The sequence below is a fragment of the Tachypleus tridentatus genome, chromosome 13 (genome assembly GCF_004210375.1).
Source record: "Tachypleus tridentatus isolate NWPU-2018 chromosome 13, ASM421037v1, whole genome shotgun sequence".
Lineage (NCBI taxonomy): Eukaryota > Metazoa > Arthropoda > Merostomata > Xiphosura > Limulidae > Tachypleus > Tachypleus tridentatus.
This window is the reverse complement of record NC_134837.1, coordinates 249,472,919-249,496,814: the sequence shown is the minus strand read 5'-3', so window position 1 is coordinate 249,496,814 and position 23,896 is coordinate 249,472,919. Positions and strand designations below refer to the sequence as shown.

The 23,896-nt window shown below is 33.5% G+C and overlaps 1 protein-coding gene across 1 annotated transcript in view; it reads left to right on the top strand.

Moving 5' to 3' along the window:
* LOC143238516 (glycine receptor subunit alpha-2-like) overlaps positions 1–8,037 on the top strand; it is a 33,620-nt gene extending 25,583 nt beyond the window's left edge. Inside the window, exons 7-9 of the mRNA XM_076478802.1 lie at positions 57–430; positions 2,116–2,151; positions 4,886–8,037. Coding sequence (XP_076334917.1) covers positions 57–430; positions 2,116–2,151; positions 4,886–5,056 — 581 coding nt within the window. The 3' untranslated portion in view covers positions 5,057–8,037. The remainder of the gene's footprint in view (positions 1–56; positions 431–2,115; positions 2,152–4,885) is intronic.
* Positions 8,038–23,896: the final 15,859 nt, after the last annotated feature.

Genomic DNA, 23,896 nt, shown 5'->3' with positions numbered 1-23,896 from the left:
ATTTAAATAGCATTGGTTTTCTAAATCTGAACTAATTTGCTATATTTCACCTGCAGGCGAATATAGCTGCTTGAAAGCTGAATTTTATCTTCAGAGGTCTATTGGATATCATTTAGTGCAGTCGTACTTACCCACGGTCTTGATTGTTGTCATCTCTTGGGTATCATTTTGGCTCAACGTAGAAGCCATACCTGCCCGAATCACTCTAGGGGTAACAACTTTGTTAACAATCTCATCCAAGGGTTCTGGAATTCAGAATAACTTGCCACCAGTCTCCTACGTCAAGGCTATGGACGTTTGGATGGGTGCATGCACCACGTTTGTTTTTGCTGCTCTTCTGGAATTCATCATTGTCAACTATCTGTGGAGAAAGCGAACAGAAATTCTTCCTGTTATCGCTACAGACAGAAGCCAGATCTCACACAAACTGGTAAAGTCCTTGTGAGTTTTCGTGGTTTACTAAAATTAGCATCCAGATTTTAACGACGTGGCTCAATATACGAATTTAGCGGCAAGACATGTACATGTTAGAGCTCTAAATAAGTGAATTTACAATTGCGATTTACCCTCAGTGGCACAACGGTATGTCTGAGGACCGGCGCTACTAGAAACCGAGTTTCGATACCCGTGGTGGGCAGAGCACAGATAGCCTTTCATGTAGCTGTGCTCTTAACTTCAAAACAAATTAACTGTGATTTTTTTTAATGCTGTCTTTTCCAGAACTGTGATTGCTTGAGCAATATGAGACGACTTGTGAAACCAAATTAAAAACTGTTATTTTTAATGAAATTATAAGATAAACAGAAAGGACAACAAAATTAGATGATCTCGAGACAGAGGTCGTTTACTGATTATTTATAAGCTATATGTTATTAAAACTAATATCCTATAACGGCTATATATTTTTATTCCGAAGGATTTGAAACGATTTGTTTGCTGTTAAACACATAGTCACAATGAGCTATCAGTGTTAAACTAATTTCAGGAATAGAAATTCCTGAATTTTAGCGTTATAAACCCTCAAGCTTGTCAAGGGCCATTAAGGGTGATTAAGAATTAAAATTAGTATGTTTTGTCAAAGTATCAGTGAATAACGATTATCATAGCTTAAAATTTTCACACATATTTATTTTATGCTAACGATTATTTTAATTCAAAATAGTAGTTTCACACATTTTTATTTTGTGCTTGGACCGGCAGGGCCAGGTGGTTAAGACGATCGACTCGTAATCTGAGGGTCGCAAGTTCGAATCCCCGTCACACCAAACATTCTCGCCCTTTCAGCCGTGGGGGCGTTATGATAATACGAACAATCCCACTAGTGACACTCCAATACGTTGGTAAAAAAAAAAGTAGTCCAAGAGTGGGCGGTGGGTGGTGATGAGAAGCTGCCTTCCCTCTAGTCTTACACTGCTAAATTAGAAACGGCTAGCGCAGATAGCTCTCGTGTAGCTTTTCTCGAAATTCAAAACAAACTAAAACCAACTGAAACGTTTTATTATTGAAATGAGAAGTTTTATGTAAACTGACATAACTATATTACCTCACTGATATGAAACGTAGATGAATTGTTAATTTTTTTTTAATTTCATAATTCTAGTTATGATGATGAAAACAATATTAACCGTAGATGGATAATATAAAATAATATTTATACACCACTGAGATGTTAAATAATGAGGTATTGTAGTTTGTTTGTTTTTTATTTCGCGCAAAGCTACACGAGAGCTATCTGTATTAGTCGTCCCTAATTTAGCAGTGTAAAATTAGAGAGAAAGCAGCTACTCATCTCCACCCACAGCCAACTCTTGGGCTAGTCTTTTACCAACGAATAGGAGGATCGACCGTCACGTTAAGGCGCCCCCACGGTTGAAAGGGTGAGTATGTTTGGTGGTGTGACGAGTATTCGAACCCGCTACTCTCGGATTACGAGCCGAGCGCCTTAACCACGTGGCCATGCCAAGCCTTGAAAGTCAACGACATTTAAATAGCACTTTAAGTATTTTAAATCAATTTGTTCAGTTTACACTATTAACATTTTTTGTGATTTTGTTAATTTATTTCGTTAGATTATTGCAAAATAATTGTTGAATTTTGTGTTTTTCTCATTTATAGATCTCTAGTACAGAAGGATATAATGGAGGAATGAAGGTAATATTTTTCATTGGTAGTAGTTGTTGTTGTTTTTAACTTAATTGCGTGAAAGTTACATCTTTCAAAATATTGTATGAATACTTCAGTTTGTTTGTCGGCGAGTACAAAGATACGCAATGAGCCATTTGCGCTGTGTCAATCACGAGTACCGAATAGTAGTTTTAAGCGGCGTGAACCTGAAAACTCACAGATGAGTGAGTTGCTGGTGGGCGAATACGTTGAACAGAAGTTTGTTGTTTTAATTTATTATGCTGTTAATCTGAGTTTCCTGGACATTACTCTTTTTCATTAACGGCTGATTTTAATTTTCAACTGAGTTTCTTTTGAGGATTTTGTGAAGATTACATAATTCGTATAAATGTAAAAGAAAAATCGAAATGTGAAGGATTAGAATTTATTTTAATTACCCCTTATTTTCACGCCCAACCATTGTGTAATTTTATTTAAATATCAGACATGTGCAACCTGATTAATATATTTGTATTTACAGGTTAAGGATTGAATTTTTTATAGTTATAAACAGTTCTACTCAGTGGGTTATTTATGCTCTACCCACCACGGGTATCAAAACGCTGTTTCTTGAGGTATAAGTCCGCAGACGTACCACCGTATCACTAGAGGGCTTCCAGTTTAAACAAAAATAGTAAAAAAAATAGTTGTTTATTTACATATCTCCACCTAGTTTATAAACCTTTCCAAGAAGAAATATATTACAAAAACAACACCAACAATGGATTCATTAGAGTATTGTAAATGCCTACCAATCCCATAAAACCTTATCTGCCTAGACGTAGTTTTTGTATACCAGTCAATATGTAGACATAAAGGTTCATTAACAACAACGAATACCGTAGACAATCACTAAAAAGACCCGAATATTTCTTTTTCATGTCCCTCTAAAACGTTTTAGGAAGAGAGATTTATTTTATTCTGACCAATAGTTGTTTTGTGTCCAAAAATAAAATGACGCAAGAAACAGGATACGCTATGACAAATAGGGTTAGCTATTGTACATACTAGAAAACGACATACGTTTACTTCATGAATCTAAAAGGAAGGTTGAAACCCTGTCTTGTGGTTAAAATATATAGATAACATTCCTGACATTTGGTTTTCCAATGTACATAGACTATAAAACAAATTTTTATTTTTTAGATTCTACCTGTATAAACGAAAGTATTTTGTTTTGTACATTCTACCTCTATGTAATTAAAGTATTTCAGTTTTTACATTCTAGTTCTAAATAGCGAAAGTATTTAATTTTTAATTTTTTTCTTTGTTTGTTTTGTAGTTAAGCACAAAGCTTCATAAAGGGCTATGTGTATTCTGCCCACCACGGGTATCGATACCCGGTTTCGAGCAGTACAAGTCCGCAGGCATGCCGATGTGCTACTAGGGATGTTTTTTTTTTAAATGTTCCCCACTGTTAATCACTTTTTGTATAAATAAGTTACTTTCCTTATGTCGTATCTATGAAGAAATTTTCGAACGATTTTGATTAATGAGTACTAACTGGTAATTTTATTACAAAAATCAAACAAATATGATGGTTCAATGAACCAGAGAGAAATTCAAGATTCGATTCCCGAAAAATCAATGTTTCTGAGCTCTTCAATGACAAAACGTAAAGTGCATGCTACGTGTGTGTTCAACATCTACGTGCTTGATTACCGTTAGTAAACACTGCGTTAAAAACAAATAAACACCTTTGTTGATAAAGTAGATTAGTAAACAATAAAGTGTTTATACACCACAGCTAAGCAATGTTGTTTTACCCATAAGTGTAGAAGTAAAGCATTAGGAGGAATACGTTTACTTCAAATCACAAAAAAGTGCTTACATCTGTTCCAGGACAGTAATACTATCACTTAGGCAGTTTTAAAAGGATGAAAACACCCCCTTTATACTTCATAAACCAGAATAGGCACTTTTAATTTTTGAATTTGTTTCTCATGAAAACATTGTCTTGATTTTACCCAAATCATAGTAAATATTATGGAGTTTTGAATCTATTCTGAATAAAAACACTCCTTTGCTTTCTCATAAGTCAGAGTAGACATTGGTAAGCCTTGTATTTGTTTTGGATAAAAAACACTTCTCTGATTTCTCATAAGTCAGAGTAGACATTCGTAAGCCTAGTATTTGTTCTGGATAAAAACACACCTTTGATTTCTCATAAGTCAGAGTAGACATTGGTAAGCCTTGTATTTGTTCTGCATAAAAACACACCTTTGGTTCCTCAGAGTATTCAAATATTCAGTTTGTTCTGGCTTTTTAATTGTATAATTTTTCAGAGGTAGGTTCCAGAATGACCTTTTATTTAAATTTAGTTTATGTATTTATCAGAAAATTTAATAATATTACTTTTCGAGTGTTTTGTAATCTTAAAATTGTCAAATAATCAATGAGTAATCAATAAAAGAAAATTCACAGATATAGCAACATACAGTGAGTATGAGAACTGATACCGTAACTTTATATTACAGACTCCAAGCATATCAGATCTCGACGGCTCTGATGATGCCTTGTAGAACTTAAAGTTAGAAAATTTGTCTGTTTGAATATTTGCGTGCGTGTCTGGATATTCCTCCACCCTTTACCATTCAAAAACATCTTTCAAATCATCTCATGCAATAATACAAATTAAGGGTTCCTTTAGCCTTGTTTTGTACTTGTTATGTAACCTACGTATTCTCTACATAAAATAAGTTGTTTTCACTTATATTTTTAGAGTGACATCAAAGAAGAAGATTCCAAGAAAACAGCCGAAAATATCCTTGAACCTGTAACAACTCCTGCTACCAAGATACGCGCACAACAAATCGATAGATTATGCAGAATTGCTTTTCCATGCGCATTCGTAGCTTTCTGCGTCATCTACTGGCCCTACTACTTAATGTAACTGAAGCTAAATTGAAAAATAATATATGTTCTCTCCATATCATACAGTTGAGACACGGATACATTTACATTAGCAAATTATACATTGACAGTTCCTAAATGAATGTTCGTGTGTCACAAAAGAAGGATGACATTTTAAGTTTAACGTCAACAAGTAACAACTATGTGTTTAGTAAGACTAACAAAACTTACATGAACATTTTACTCTGATTAAAATTAATATTACTTCCATTCGAAATAAATGGCTTTTATAGTATTAGAAATAATCATGGAAATAGTGAATAAAACAGATATAACATGCAAATAGGTATAATAATATTCCGTGAAAATTGATTGCACCGAAATACAGTCACATGATGATAGTCACCACAGTGATTGGCTGTCATTCACCTAATCGAATCAGGCATTATAAAAGTACATGCAAGAGTTCTATTTTCAATAGTAGAGTGGTTAATACGTTCAAGGCTTTCAAAACAGGCAGGCATATGTTAAACGAGTAGACATCAGTAGTGTTGCTGGTGAAAACTATGTCATGTGACAAATAGAAATAAAATCATATATTTAATTAGGAGCTGCCTGGAAACTCTGAAGAGGACATTACAGCCAGTATCGTTAACAGTGGAAACAGGTGAGGTAGAGAGTTATGTTAAGCAACAGTTACTTTATATTAAGTGTATGCTCTTTGCGACAATCAAGTAGAGAGCTTGCAACTGACCTAGCAATAACTACGAATGTTACTTCCAAAACAATAAGTTGTACATTAGTATGAAGAGACCTCAATAGAAATGCAGCTGCTAAAAATACTGTTAGGAAAAGGTACTCAAACTAAAATGTCCGAAACTGGTTTCGGATTCCAAAACATATGATGAGTAAAGATGGAGGAGATGCTCTTTACAGATTAATTTGGATTCAAATTGTTTGGCAATGATGAACAATAATTTATTCGATGGTAGAGATGAAAATGGTATTATGGGAAACGCGAATCCACAGTGAAGTATTCTGTAATATCAATACAAATTTGGGCTGCATTTCAGCCAATAGTGTTAGAGATCTGCATAAAAGTGATGGCACCCTGACTGCTAACAGGTTCAAGCACGTCTTTATTCATTACATTTCCTCAGGAGCGTGACCTGTTGGGAAGGGAGATTCTGGAAAGATGGGGAACTAAAGCATGAAGCAAATGTGTTGGAATAACTAATACCTGAAGAAAAGACTGTTTCAACATTTGCAACTACGGCTTGACCCTCATAAAGTCCGGAAATTAATGTTATTAAGGATTTGTGAGTTTATATGAGAAATGACACATTCGAGATCATAGCTTGGCTTGCATTAAGTCCCGAAATGAATATTTTTAAGAATGTGTGAGTTTACATGAAAACTGAACAGATCAACGACAACCAAACAACTTGGTTAAATTAAGAGCAGTGCAGTATATTTGAAACAATATTCACTCAGACACATTTATGAAGTTATGGTATCATAACAATGTTTACTGCTCTGTTTAAAAATATATAAAATACAAATGAATTACACAACTTGTTTTATTTTGTATATTTCAGTACACATTGTTTGTGGCTCCGGTCTGGGCATATTTGTATATTTCCATGATTATTTTCAATACTGTATATAAATATTTCATTCAGATATCTAATTCAATAACTTAAAACACAACAAACGAATTCTAACTATTGTTATATTTACATTCAAGACAAATAACTAAGCGTTTAATCCAGACAAATATTGCATTATCTATAGTACACAATAAATGAGGTATGTATCAGTGTTCCACTGTATTTAATAATAAATTTACTTTAAAATTCGCCAGGTGAGATCTATATTATTGTCCCACTGTATTTAATGTTAGCTTTATTTTAAAATTCGCCAGGTGAGATCTATATTACTGTTCCACTGTATTAAATGTTAGCTTTACTTTAAAATTCGTCAGGTGAGATCTATATTATTGTTTCACTGTATTTAATGTTAGCTTTACTTTAAAATTCGCCAGGTGAGATCTATATTATTGTTCCACTGTATTCAATGTTAGCTTTATTTTAAAACACACTAGGTGATGTCTGTATTATTGTTCCACTGTATTTAATGTTAGCTTTATTTTAAAGCACGTCAGGTAAGGTAATATCTATATTAGTGTTTCAGTATATTTAATGTTAGCCAAATGAGATATAGATTTTAAATGAAAGATATATTTTTGGTCACCTTCACCACAAACAATTCATAAAGAAAAAGACACGTTTCTGTAGTTTTATATACTGTAGGTTTTGTTTCACTTTTTTGTTGTTACTTTATAAAATTGCTCAGACAAGTATAAGTGATGAAAGCAAATCGTAAAAAAGACTTTGGGTTTGAAGTAATATAATTATTTTAATTATCGACGAAACTTCACGCATTAATTTTTTAAAAAATCTTAGTTTAATTAAGCCTAACTTTCGAAGATAATTCATACTCTGAACACATATTATATGTGTGTGTGTGTATATATATATAGTTTTTAGCTTTAAACAGTTCATACATCAAAAACGTTAAGTGAAAAATGAGTGTAAAAGTGCTAAAATGTTCTAATGTGTAATAACTAATTAATATTAATTAATTAATCTGTTTTTGCACATTATAGTTTAGATTCTTATCAACCCTGCACTATCATATATCAGTAGCGTTGTATTCCCTCTTTCAAATTCATTATTTTTCTTCCAGTCAAAGCTGAATGACTGAGGTTTGGAACAATCAGATATGAGTATATATGTTCTAGTGAAATTCCTTACAATACTGTTATTGGTACAAACTATGCTAAGATACGTTGCTTGAGTCTAAGTTAAACTAGTGAGTATAACAATGAATTCAGAAACTCATATATTCTAAAACTCGATCTTTATTGTTGTGGGTTTTATTGTTTGTTATTTTTGACTATGTAATTTGTGTTTTATTCACGTTTAACTGTGCTAGAAAATAAAGTCTTAAAATGGTGAATAGTTTATTATCACAATCAGTATATTTTTAGCAGTATTAGTCGAGATCATTTTGAAATCTTAAGTGGCAAAATGCCATACACAGTAATAGGATTTAAAAACAAAGGCATTTTTTCTTCTGTTTAATAATCAGACTTTCACTTCTTTAGTGCAAATACAACACCGTTTGATCATAAGCCACCATTAATAATGTTTTTTTTTCACAATTAACCAATAATGCTGTTAACTGTTTTAACTGGAGAAACACTGAGTTTTTCTAACATTGATAAAAATCATACTGAGTGCAGGTATTCTTTCCCTTATCTATGACAAACCTAAAATAGGTGCAAAATATTGTTTTATCACACCTCTAATTAATAAACATTAACCTTAAGAAGTTTGTACAAATTATATACGTTTATTCATGAACAAACAGATTATTCAAACTTTACGTTTTCCCTCAGTTTATCCTCTATGTAAAAAGAATTTATAAGCTGATAAATCAATTCATCTTTGTATTGTTTTACAAAATCTTTGAAATTTTTTACAAGAACAAATCTCACGCTACTGAGAATTATCGTATTTAATTTTTTTAAAGGATCTAATGTGTGCAGATGAGTATACTACAAAAACAAGAAGAAGAAATATCTATTATTTTACTAAAAATATCTCAAACCAAAGACGACATTAACTGAGCAAAACGTTTATTTTTACAGCTGGATACTTAGGTCTTTAGAGTACGCGAGTTCCGTTTGATCTTCGATAGAAAAGGATGACTTGAAAACACGTAAAGTAAATACATTTTGAGAATGTACTCTTCTATATCTTTGTACTTATACTATATGTCAGCTGGTTTATTTGTTTCAGGGCAAAGTTACACAATAGGTTATTTGCACATTGTCCGCCAGGTTTGTTTGTTTTTTCAGTTTTGCGCAAAACTACGCGAGAGCTATCTGCGCTAGCCGTCCATAATTTAGCAGTGTAAGACCAGAGGAAAGACAGCTAGTTATCACCACCCACTGTCAACTGAATCAATAGTGGGATTGACTGTCACATTATAACGCCTCCACGGATGAGGATATTTGGTGTGACGGGGAATCGAACCCGCGACCTTTGGATACCAAGTTTAGTGCAGTAACCACTTAGCCATACGAGGCCTAACCAGAAGTGTCGAATAATGTTTATACTTTAATGTATAGTGGATCGTATTCAAATAGTTAACGTGTCACAAGCTTTATTAAAAAGATTGTTTCAGACTCAATAAATGTACCGAAAACAAAATCAGTTAAATACGGTATAATCTGATACGGTATGATCTAATAGGTTGTAGAAACACTATCGATGTTTGTTTGTTTTTTGAATTTCGCACAAAGCTGCTTGAGGGCTATCTGTGCTAGCCGTCCCTAATTTGGTAGTGTAAGACTAGAGGGAAGGCAGCTAGTCATCACCGCCCACCGTCAACCCTTGGGCTACTCTTTTACCAACGAATAGTGGGACTGACTGTCACATTATAACGCCCCCACGGCTGAAAGGGCGAGCATGCTTGGCGCAACGGGGATGCGAACCCGCGACCCTCAGATTACAAGTCGCACGCCTTAATACGCTTGGCTTCTTTTAAAACTTAAGCTACCCAATTGGTCACTGAAATACGTTTTTGATAGATGTCATTACCTATGTCTTTACCAAAACTCAAAGTCTAAACGTTTTGGCAGTTTATATTTTGTATGCTAAATTAAACTAAGATTTCTGATAATTTAAAATTATTACGTGTTTGATAAAATAACCATTTAGTTAATTTAAATTTTCTAAGTATGTTCTAAACTAAGCTTTTAGGTAGTTTAAATATTCTTAGTGTGTGTGTGTGTGTTAAATTAAGCTTTTATGTTGTTTAAATTTCCTAAACTTGTGTTAAATAAACTTTTAGTGTGTTTAAATATCCTAAGTTGTGTTAAACTGAAAGTTTTGTTAGTTTAACTTTCTTAAATGTGTATTAAACTAAGCATTTCGTAGTTTAAATTTTCTAAATGTGTATTAAACTAAGCATTTCGTAGTTTACATTTTCTAAATGTGTATTAAACTAAGCATTTCGTAGTTTACATTTTCTAAATGTGTATTAAACTACGCATTTTGTAGTTTACATTTTATAAATGTGTATTAAACTAAGCATTTCGTAGTTTACATTTTCTAAATGTGTATTAAACTAAGCATTTCGTAGTTTACATTTTCTAAATGTGTATTAAACTAAGCATTTCGTAGTTTACATTTTCTAAATGTGTATTAAACTAAGCATTACGTAGTTTACATTTTCTAAATGTGTATTAAACTAAGCATTTCGTAGATTGAATTTTCTAAATGTGTATTAAACTAACCATTTCGTAGTTTACATTTTCTAAATGTGTATTAAACTAACCATTTCGTAGTTTACATTTTCTAAATGTGTGTTAAACTAAACTATAAAGTAGTTCCAATTTCCTAAATGTGTATCAAATTAAGTTTTTAGTTATTTCAAATTTTCTATGTGTTTGTTGAGGTAAGCTTCTGAGTAGCTTGAATTACTTCAAGTGCAGGCTAAAGTTGCTGTATGCTATACGCGTTCTGGCTGAATGAATAAAAGCAACCAATAATAAACATACTAAGAAGTAAAGACAGCTTGCATTCCCTTCCAACTAACAATGTTTTAGTTTAAGTGTTATATACCTCAGAGCAGTACTCGATGCTCGAACTTTTAGTTGAAGTTTACGTCTGCTCGAGACGCGATCGATGAGTATACGGTGTACACTTCGTGTTGTAGTTTAATACTAGAGGTGGTTTGTTGCACAATACCTACCAAATCGTATTATAACTAAATCAAATTGCAAAAGTAGATAGGTTAAATTTCTCGCTACTTCTACCCACGGACACACGTGATAAACGTACCAATTGCTGTTTAGTAACTCATTGGCCTTGCAAGTCGGTAACAGTTGAATATATGCAAAAACATTTTGAAGCATTCAAGACACGAACAAAATGTGTCGCGGCTCTTAGAACATAACAAATTAATAATAATAATGTAAACAATAACAATTAATGATCAAATAGTTCCTCATTTTTTTGGAACCGTTTAACTTTATCGTGAGGGGAATAATAATTTTGTACATATTTTGAAAAAACAACAACAGTAGAATAAATGGAAAATACATCTTTTGATTCGCCGATTTAACTTATCTGGGTAACCCTAAAGCTTACAGAAACTTAACAAATAAATAAAAAAACACGCATTAAACTTAACTAACTGTTGTTTATCTTAACCCTAAATTATAAACAATAAGATTTAAGGGTTATTGTTTATATTTTAGGGTTTAATACACATTTGGAAAATCTAAACTACTAGGACTACAAATAAACTATCAAATTGTTATTAAAGGGCACTAACAACGAATCTCATACACGGATTGTATTAAATTATGTTCTTTCTTTGTTACAAAACATGGTGACACTGAGAACAAAAAATCGGGTGAGCCACGCATGCTCTGTACAAAATACATATGAGTAACCAGCGGAACCAGTTACAAAATGTATAACGATTTTGTTTACGTTTATGTATGACACATATGTTCCTAGGGGCCCTGTAACCAACAAAGTTATAAATCAGAAGCAGTTCGGTTTATCAACAAAAGCATATGTTTGAAAGAGACTGCAGGGAAGTTCGTTGTGGTTAAATCACAATCTACGCGAGTAGGTCTACTAGCACATAGGCTTACAGGACTATCAAATATACGCGTGATTAAAAACGCTTTTTTTTTTATTGAGATTTAATTCAGTGTTTATTATGAAGACCTTAAATCGTTGATGAACATATTCCTCTTGGAAAGTTCTGTAAAAATTAAACTATACAGAAATCGTCTGCTACCGAGGGGCGTGTTACTAGGAGAGAGCGAGATGCATGATTACGTCAACAATACCATAATTTCGACTTCTGTATGTTAATATTTGAGCGAGACTGCTTTTTGCTTATTATATATTATGTATTTTTAACATAACAATAAAACGTCCTTGGCAACGCATATTATTTTTGAGTGTTATTTTATTAGATTTCAAGCTTTCGTTTTCGTAATTAATAGAAACCATTACATCCAATTTCCCTGAAAAGACACTTATCTAAATTTCTAAATAATTTACAATAATTATAGTATCTTGCTTAACAGTATAAGTTAATATATATAATTCTTCTGCAAAATTTTAATATTAAAATAGTATATACAACACTCTGTAAATATTCGTGTTTAACCATTACTTCTGTAGAAAGTAAAATGGTCCAGTTGCTGTTACGTGTTTACCCGTTAGAAACCTGTAGTGAATGATTTATAAAGAAATATTACTAGGGTAATTGCTGTGGATTCGGTTGTTCCTGTAATCCAAAAATGTCGTCGTTCATTTAGCACAGATTTAACAGAAGTAACTATTAAAGGTAAAATATTTTGTTATAAAGTGTAACGAATTGAGCAAAATACAATAATTGTTTATGAACTATATTAAAAAACTTATATACTGAATTGAAATGAACACATAGTAATATGGACATGACGTAAAAATAAACAAAAATTGTATGACAAGTCGTGATTCGTATCTTGTACCATTAAATTACTAATAGGAACAAAAACTGCATCTGATATGTAACAACACTGAACATTGATTTTTAACTGGCAAAAGAAACGACTAACGTACATATATTTGATGATCTTTGTATACTGAATAAATGAAGTTAAATATTATGCATCATATGTTACCCTAACATTGTTTCAAAGATTTAACATTTATGTGTTTGTTTTTTTATTTCGCGCAAAGCTACACGAGGGCTATCTGCGCTAGACGTCCCTAATTTAACAGTGTAAGACTAGAGGGAAGGTAGCTAGTCATCACCACCCACTGCCAACCCTTGGGCTACTCTTTTACCAACGAATAGTGGGATTAACTGTAACATAATAACACCCCCACTTCTGAGAGGGCGAGCATGTTTTGGTGTGACGGCAATTCGAACAATATTTATTTGAGGAAAATATCTGTTTCGAAATGTAAAATATTTAACAAATTAATTTTCATGAGACAATAAAATCGAGTTTTACATGAAGGAATAAAATAATATGAAGTAATCAGATATTTTGTCAAAACTTTTTTTTTTTACTGTTATGCTAAAATAAGTAAAAACAACCAGCAAAAAATAACAGGAAAACCAAATGTCTTTTACTTACACTCACAGGAATCGCTACCACGATTAGAAATCTGCTAAACATACGTGTTCCTTAGAATTAGCCAAATTAGGAAAGCTCTCTGTAACAACATTATATGTTTGTAGATTATAAGCGAGAGAGTTACAAAAAACAACAGAAAAAAAAACAACTAGTGTTTGATATTCCAGCACGACGTGGATAGTCTATTGAGTTATGGATTTCAAGAGACCACATTAGGTTAAGCCACTTTGGAAAATGTTCCCTTTGTTTTGTTCACAGTGGTCTATTCTTTTGACTAATCACACGATAGAATAGTTGGATATGCTACAGATATTATTACTTTAGACTGTAGGTATACTGAGGACTGAGCACCATGTTTTTGAAATGAGAACTCATCCAGACGATGAAAAAGACAGGTAATATTCGTCTAACGCAGTGGTTCTTAACCTTTTTCAGTGTTTGCACCCCTTTCAAATCAGTAATCATTTCTCGCACCCCTGGAGAAATATAAAGCATACTCTTATGTAAAATATAGATTTGCTTTAATTATTCATGGGCATCCTCGCACCTGGAATCATCTTCGCACCCCTACGGGTGCGGGCACCTGGTTAAGAACCCTGGTTTAGACGAAGCCTAGGGGTGCGAAGATGATTCCAAGGCAAGGATGCCCATGAATAATTAAAGCAAATCTATATTTTACATAAGAGTATGCTTAATATTTTATATTTAAGTTTCAGGGGTGCGAGAAATGATTACTGATTTGAAATGGGTGCAAACGCTGAAAAAGGTTAAGAACCACTGGTCTAAACCATTATATGTAGAGGTCCTTTTCAAGACCAACACGTCCCGAGAAAGAGAAAGCTATGTTTGTATGTGTTACCTCTACTGATGAAAAGGTTTCTCACTTTTAATATTTGTAATTAACTTCGGTATTACTCTACTGCCCGACCTTTCTTGTACGTTCTCAATAAATGATTAGCTATAAGTCTGAGCAGTTAATCTGAGATCATAACTCCCTATCCAATACTTCAAGTGTTGTGAATACATGTTGCAGTATGTGTGACAGAAGTTTAAATGTTTGTTGTGGTTTAACTTACCTACATTGATGACAGCATATCTATATGAAAAATTGTATTATATGCTTAAACATAATGGTTGAAAACGTGAATAACCAGTTAATGGAGTCTAGTTTAGTAGAAAGTGTACGATAATTGTATGCTAATGAAATGTACATAATGAACACGTTCCTTCAAATCTTTAGAAATAAACTATCATAGACACACAGTGTTTTGTATCACTGTGTTAAAGGAAACAATCAACAAATTATGTTTATTGACTTTTAAGTTCAGTGACGCGTTAAAGCCCAATTAAAAGTTATGATGAGTTAGATTAAATATCCATTAAAGTCGACGTTACCACACGGTATGGACATTTCTTTACGTTCAAGGTTAATGATTCTCAGATAGAAAGGAAAGAATGATTATACGCAATTAGTTTAATAGAGATCTGCCAGAATATTTTCAAACTTTTATGAAAATATCGACATAAAGGTAAGAACTTTATTTTTAATTTCTAAAGTAGTAATAGTTAAACATAGCTATTTACGTAGCGTGATATATACTCGTTTAACATTAAGAGTTAGCAGAATAATTATATACATTAACTTATAAAGCTAAATACGAAATTTAAATCTCTGTACATTATTTAGAGGCTCAAATAAATTTCCTTTCTTATGTTATTCAATATATTTATTATAAAACAAAAACTTTGAGCCAAGTGTAAAAATAAAATGTTTCCTCAAGTTATATTGTTTTACTAAAAGATAAATAAAATAAAATAAATGTCTCGCTCAAATATAAACATACAGAAGTTAGAACTATAACTGTAATAATATGTCACCGTTCTCCTTGTAACGCTCCCTCTGGTGTTGATGATGTAGTCATATGATGATACACTTCTTTTAACAACCTGCACCTAATAACACGCTTTCTGGCGCCTGACAACTGTCACCAATGAAGTAGGTCCCTAACTATTATACCTAGTATTAAATAAGTTATTTTTATTTTACCTGTATAAGTAAAAGTAGATATTTCAGTTGAGAAGTTGCGGAAAGAAAGAACTTGTAGAGTCTAGAACAAACCAGACACTAGAGACTTTGAAAATACAACATGAAGTACGTGTTTAAAGTAGATTAAAAAAAAAACATAACTCATATTCATAGTTCTTTTCACTTAAATAGGAAAAAATGTGTTAACAGTTCGTTTTCTAATGCCATTTGTCGCTTTATGCATTTACATCAAATAAAATTTCCATGAATTACGACCTTCGAGTTCAAATACAGAGAAGTGTGAATGCTGAACCGAAACAAAGACTCAAAATGGCGAGCGTTACCCACAGAATTACAAAACTTTACTCACAAAAACAGGCGGACCCAGTCAGAGGTCTGCGTGACTATTTTTTTTTTAAGCTATACTGTTTCTAACTGTTCCGCAGAACTCCCCATATTCAATTTCAGGTGATGGCGAAAGAAAACGTTTGGAAATCCATGGTCTAGTTCGTATGAAATACTGCTAAATAATACGATAGGCTTACGATACTTATTCATATTTGTTAAAGTAGAGACATAATCCACTTAACTGTTTCACATACAAAGTGTTTCGAAATATGATGTGTTAGAATAAAATAACAAAGGGAACAACGATATTTAAATGAGTTATTTTGACGATGAGGAAGAAGTTTTTGTTTGATTACTTCACGCTTTTACCAACCTCATCAATCGTCTCAAAGAATGTATAAACAAATATCGCACGTTTTCAATATCTCGTACGTCACAAAGTCGTTAGGAAATAAACTTTATTTTTTAAGAATTACTCGTTTTCTACTACATAAAAAAACATATGATATTAATTTACAGACCTTTTATTCGGTAAAATAATTAGACATCATTTACGAAGCATAAAAATTTGCTAAAAAATGCCATTTTAACCTAATTATGCAGAACTTATAAACAAACTATAAAAGGCGCCTAACCCTAAAGTTAGGGTTAGTTTTAAACCCTAAAACTTCGACAATTTGACATGACGCTTTCTATACACGCATGCATCTGAGCTTAATTACATGGATAAATTTCACTGAATGCTGTGACTTAGAAGGACACATGTAAATAAAAACAAATACATATTGGCAAGCAGTCAAAATACATCTACGAAGATGTTTCTATTCATTATATTCCATGATGTAATAGACCTAATATTAATATTTTGTCCTTCAGTAGGACAGCGGTAAGTCTTCGGATTTAGAACTTTAAAATCGATTGTTTGATACCTCTTCGTGAAGACAGTAAACAGCCCGATGTGACTGTGCTAAAAGAAAACACACACACACGCACTAATGTTTCATGACAAGTATAATTGTAATCAATCCTAAGCAGCTTGTAAACGACTTACGTTGTTGTGTATCAAACGGCTTATGTAAAATCATTACAACTACTTCTGTGTTTGTTGTATTCTCGCCGTCCTGAAGAGCTCTGGATTGAACAAAACGCGTCGTCGACAATGGATATGACAAATATAGTGTGATTGTACTACCACTGTTATACAATCTACCAATTTTTTTTTAAATCCCTAAGGGTATTAGTTAAAAATATAATAGGCCTAATGCTAAGGTTTTATGACAAGTGTAATTATACTGTTTGTTTTTCTCTTGTGTACAAATTCAATTGACATTTGTATAAACGATATAAAGATTGTAAATTTAAACTACATAAAGACATGAATATACCATATATAAAGATATAAATGTAAACTGTGTAACTATGTAATTTTATACTATGTTAAAGTTATACGTTTAGAGCAATCATAATCTAAAGTATTAAAAGACAAAAATAAGCGGCTCAAAAACAAAGATTCATCGAGCTGTTAATGGAATTTTAACGTACATTACATTACATCAGGAATTACAAGACCGTGTCGAACAACGTATTTGTTTTTGAATTTCTCACAAAGTTACATGAGGGTTATCTGCGCTAGTCGTCCCTAATATAGAAGTGAAAGACTAGAGGAAAAACAACTAGTCATTACTGCCAATTCTTGGACTGGTCTTTTACCAAAAAATAGTGGGATCGACCGCCACATTATAACGCTTCCACGGCTAAAAGGAGCAAAGATTCGAACTCGTAACCTTCAGATTGCGGTTAAAGTTCCCTGACCATCTGGCCGTGACTATGGACACTTCATGTAGAATTATAGGTTTTGATACGCCCCCTGTGTATAATGATAAAAGCTGAGCAATCATTCATTTCAGTCTTGTTAAAAAAAAAAAAAAAGATATTTATGGGATCCAAGTTTGTGAACTACGTGTATTGAATAAATTATTATAAAAACGTTGTTGTACCATTGGTGCGAAGCTACACAATGCACTACAGACACGCTGTACACCGCAGAGAATCTAACCCCGGATTTCAAGAGATTAAGTCTGTAAACTTAACGCTAATCCACTGTTAAGACATCAGAAATACGGTAACACGTAGAATTTGTTATTTATGAAACAAGTTTTCAGCTATAGTGTTTCTTATCGAAGTTCAATAGTTGAAGCTAAATGATACGTAAACTGTTTATTACCATTGTAAACTTTATTAATATGTAATATTTTAATGAAATACTAAAGAAGTAATAAAAATGCTAAGTTGCAATTAGACATATAATATGTGATTCTAAAGCATTAAGTGTCTTGTAAAACAAATAGTTCTCTAGCCTCCACCATGGATCCACGTGAAAAATACACTATTCTTTAAATTACGATGTACTTATGGATACAGTGTCGGACACAAGAAGATAGTTTTAATGTCTTACTCGCCCGGCATGGCCAAGTGGTTAAGACACTCGACTCGTAATCCGAGGGTTGCGGGTTCGAATCCCTGTCACACTAAACATACTCGCCCTTTCAGCCGTGGGGGCATTATAATGTGACGGTCAATACCACTATTCGTTGGTGAAAGAGTACCCCAAGAGTTGGCGGTGGGTGGTGATGACTAGCTGCCTTCCCTCTAGTCCTGCACTGCTAAATTAGGGACTGCTACCACAGATAGCCCTCGAGTAGCTTTGTGTGAAATTCAAAACAAACAAACAAACAAACATCTCTAATTATAGAAGGGTGTATAGGTGCATGTGTTTTCTTATAGCAAAATCACATCACGCTATTTGCTGTGTCTATTGAGGGAAATCGAGTTCCTGATTTTTGCGTTGTAAAGCCGTAAACTTCTCGCTGTCCCACCAGAGGACGACGACAGAAAGACATACTCCAAGTGTCATCCCATATTTCAGAGAGTTTTGATATTGTGTTTGTCTTTTCTCTTATACATAATGGATTCGTAGAATGAACACTATAAAGGTACGTTATAACTAGATGTACAAAATATTACTGCATGCAAAAAGTATCGAAGAGTAGCTACGAAATTATCGTTTAGGGAAAACAAATTGTGAAAATAGTAAAATATCTATTGAAAAAAACATGAAAATAGACCTATAAAATATTACTTTCGAAAATGTATCAAACTTACAGCTGTAAAATTATTACTTTCGAAAATGTATGGAACTTATAACTATAAAAATATTACTTGGGAAAAGGCATCAAACTTAGAGTTTGAAAAGCATAATAAAAATAATACGAAAATTATATTATTTAGAAAATACCTAAGTAGAACTATAAAAATAATAACAGTTTGTAAACAAATATTTATAGTAGAGCTCTAAATGTTACCATTCCAATGGGACCATTAGAAAATCATATTTATTCTTTAAACAGAATTGGTATGCCTATAAAATGACGTTTGAAACCAATAATGAAATAAGACCAAGCAATATTTTGACTACTGATAATATATATATATACAGAGGTAGGTAAAATAATTGTAATATAAAAAAAATATTTAAGTTTCATGTATTTACTTTAGACTTTAACAAGTAACACTTTAAAGAGAAGATAAACACACAACTCTTCATGGTTTCAAAATACAACAATAGGTAAGATTACCTTTTGCAAATGTTTGTCCAATAAAGCTGTACCGCTTACTTTAAATTTCGTATATCAGTTGGTATTGTCAGAGTGTCAACCAGACAGCGTTGCGCCGTCTCCGATTCCGAATCACCTACCACAGGCAGGAAACCAGTTGGCAACAAGCATTTTTACTATATACTTTATTAATTATTGTAGATTATTTTATCCGTTTTACACACGCCCATTTCCAATGATTTAGAGGTAAGCTAGAAAGCGTATAACCATAAACATCAGGGTTCGTTACCCACGGTGGGATGAGCATAGGTAGTCAATTGTTTGGCTTTGTGCACAACACAAACCGTCCAATAATATCCTCAAGGACCCCATTGTGCTTCCATGCTTCCACACTCTTTCTTCCAGTTGGCCAGAGTGTGTGTCTCATTGAAATAGTAATACACTAAAAGGTACTCCAAACTGTTGCTTTCACTTATCATCTCGAGATATTATAGATTAAAATATTAAGCGATAAGCCTGATTTAAACGAAAAAAGTACTTTATTTATGTTGTTTTCAAAACACTTTACGTAGATTTAGTAAAAAAAAATATTTGTCACTTAGATTAAATATATATTTCAGTTATCAGTATGATGTCACAAAAGTACGAGAGCGGACATTCCTTAACATACGAAAATCCTATGTTCCAGATGTTTCCAGTACCACAAATGAGAAGTTATTAATTAGGTTATTCCTTGTGATGTCAGATAAATAGTTCCTAATCCTTATATATAAATATGTGTCCATGTTAAGAAAAACCACTGAACGGTTAATTTGATTTATTACACTAGGAAGTGTTGAAAATAATGAAAGCAGTTGATTTCAAAAGGGCTACAGATTTTAATTCAGTAAACACGTGCACCTTTTGTTACAGTTGTGGAAGTACAAAGTCTTTCCACTGTTGACAAGTCAAATATATTTTCACGTCCATTGTCATGTTTTATCTACAGTAACAAATATTGTATTTATAAAGTATATTTAGAGCTTATATTTTGACGATGGGCTTTTCATCAGTAAGAAATTCTGGAATCTTCAAGTAACGTAAACTCCCACTTTCGGTGTGAGGATTAATCTCTCAGCCTCTAAGGCCCAGGGGGTCGCAAAGCCTTGGCAGGGGAGTTGCAAAGCCTCGGCAGGGGAGTCGCGTAGCCTTGTTAGAAGTAGCTTGGGATAACATTAATTTTATTTCATCAATTACATTTTCAAGTCGCGAGTGCCAAAAGGTTGGGAACCCCTTAGAGTCTAAGCTGATGGATTTTCTGCCCAGTGAACGTAGCTTACGAACATCCCACAACAGACGAATGAACCAGTTTGAGCTAATTTAAGGGAAATAAAGTGGCTTGAGTGTCGCTAAGAATAGACAAGGACTCGTGGGAAATATATTAAGACAAACGAAACCAAACCAGTTTTATGTATTACATAAAAAAAAGTGTCCCTCTGTGGTTAAGTATTAAGAACTGACACATACATCAGAGGCAAAACTAAGGTGACAGTTTTATGATGAAAATTTATTTGTTGTTTTTTTTTATCAGAATACTCATCCCCCTCCCCTCACCCCCTGAACGTTAAACATTCACTGCAATAAATTTCAAACACCTTGTCATTGTTTTCACCAATGTGTAAATTGAGTTATGTGAAGCTGGGTCGTTTGGACAATAATAGTGAACCAAACAACCATTCAAACAAGAAAGTGTCTGAAATTTTGGAATACTTTCGTTTTACGAGCTTCATTTAGGATAAATTAAATCACCTAAATTATTTAAGTAGAATAAAAAAATCCAGTTTTTTCTTTGGAAAAAGACCACCTTCATACTCTGTGATGCAAGCCACACCCCTAACTGATGTATTCAGATCTTGACAGAAAACATTCTTCGTAATGATTCATCATTTCCTTTAATGTTTACATACGACAAGAACATCAAGAAATATCACAAGTGACCAAACTAGTTCATTATAAATAATATATCATTTTACCATCACGGTTTGAAATCCTTTTGTTTCTTTCGGACTTCATTACTGACAAAATTACATCCTTTTGGTAATCAGTCATTTTATTAATAAGTTTTAAAAACAAAAACTGTAGAACTAAGAAATATTAATATGTGTGTGTGTGTGTGTTTTCTTATAGCAAAACCACATCGGGCTGAGACCACCGAGGGAAATCAAACCCCTGATTTTAGAACAATTAAGGTACACAGATCGATCCTGTTTTCCACTTTTAGGATCACAACATTTAGACCTTCGTGGAAACTATATTTGTTCTGTAGCATTTATAAAAAACAAACTTGTACTGATGAAGTTGTGGTTATCAAAACTTCTTTTAAAGGTTGTGTTTATTTTCCAAAACTTTCATGCGTGTAGATTAGCGCAAGATTTGTATAGCTTTTCTTTCCCTAAAACACCCGTTACTTGGAATTCAGATACAGATGTTATTAATTTTAACTACTTACCATCGGGAAGGTAACCAATCAGCAGCACCCGCCGCTGAAAGGGTATTGTCCAGCTTGGAATCGAATAAGGCGATTGACTGTCACTCTTATAGTGCTTATTTCTTGAATTTCGCGTAAAGGTACTTGAGAGCTATTTCCACAAACCGTTCCTAATTTAGCATTAAGAGACTAGAAGGTAGCTAATTTACATCACCCACTGCCAATACTTAGGGTCTTGGGCTTTATTAAACAAACAGTGGGATTGACCGTGAATAAGGCTCCCTACGACTAATAGGGCGAAATTGTTCGGTGATTAGAATTTAATTTGGACCTGCCACTAAATCAAGCGTTGTAACCAGCACGTCATGCCAGACTTCTCTCTTGGTAATATTGCCCTACCAAGATATAACAGTATTGGAACAATATTTTCATTATCAGACTATTGTGAATTATAACTAGTTTAAGAAAACAAAGCTGATATTCTTATGCATACAAAAAATATAGAAAATGTTACGTAATAGGAGACGGGAAATAAATAAGGGAAGATAACTCCTCAAGAATACGCTTTAAAACTACATTAGGATGTAAATTGGTGTATGTCGTTAAAAACAAATCTACAGAATGGGCCATCTGTGCTGCACCACCACGGACATCGAAACCGTTTTTGGGTGTTTTTTGTTGCGTTACAGGCTTTCAGACTTGCCACCAAGCCACTGGGGCGCTGCAAGATGGCTATACAATTTAATGATTGTTTGTTTGTTTTTGAATTTCGTGCAAAGTTACACGAGGGCTATCTGCGCTAGCCGTCCCTAACTTAGTAGTGTAAGACAAGATGGAAGGCAGCTAGTCATCACCAGCCATACTTTCCACGAAGACAACAAGGAGATTCTTACCACAACTATTTATCTTCCCAAGGAGTAAAATGAAACTACCAGAAGTCATCGCTGCATTGTAAAATCCAGGAAATAATTTTAGTAATAAATAGTGCAACAAACTCTCTTCAATAATTATATTAAAACGATTTAACGGTGTGAACTGAATAAAACGTTTTAAAAGAATAAACCGATATTTTATCTGATGTCCATGTGCACAAAAATTATAATAAATCTTAAGTTATGATTTGGTTTGTTTTGAATTTCACGCAAAGCTACCCGAGGGCTATCTGCACCAGCCTTCCATAATTATCAGTGTAAGACTAAAAGAAAGGCAGCTGGTCATCACCACCCACCGCCACCTCTTGAGCTACTCTCTTATCAAAGAATAGTGTTATTGATCATCACATTATACCGCCCCTACGCCTGAAATGGCAAGCCTATTTGGTGTGACGGGGATTCGAACCCGCGACCCTCTGATTAAGAGTCAAGTGCCTTAACCACCTGGCCATGCCGAGCCCTTTAAGTTATGATAACATTGAGAAAAATAAGTTTTAACAATACAGTTGGCCAACACACTGCTGGCCAAGATCTTATGGCCAATGGACATAAAGAAAAAATGTGCATTTTGTATTGTTAGACTCAACCACTTACTTATTCGAGTAGAGCTTTGAAAGATAAAAATAAGAAAAGGGAAAATAAAAATTAAAAAACATTTTCAGAATTTAATAGGAAAACGTGAACACTATGAAATTAGCCTAAATACTAGCTGGTCAAAGTTTAATATCATACCAAAAGAAGTCCTAAACAGGGTAAAAAATGACCAACAAGAGGTCTCAGTAGTGAGTTGCACAGCCGTCATTGCGAATAACTTCAAACATTCGCTTTGGCATGGTCGATATAAGCGTTTGTAGAAGGCTGTCTGGAATGTTATTCCATATGGTGAAGATGGCTTCACGAAGATCATGCACTGTTTAGAATTGACGTACATTTCTATAGACTTCCCTTGCTATCCACCCCCAGACATTTTCAATGAGGTTCAGTTCGGGCGAACACGCTGGATGATACAAAAAAAATCACGTTATTGGCCATGAAAAAGTTCTTTGTCCTGCGGGCATTGTGGATTGCAGCGTTGTCCTGCTGAAAGATTCAGTCATTTCCACACAAGCGAGGGCCTTCAGTCAATAAGGATGCTCTCTCCAAAATGCTGATGTAGCCAGCTACTGTTTGACGCCCCTGTATAACTTGAAGCTCCATTTTTCCATGCAAGGAGAGAGCACCCAGATCATGATGGAACCTCCTCCACTGTGTCGTGTAGAAAAGGTC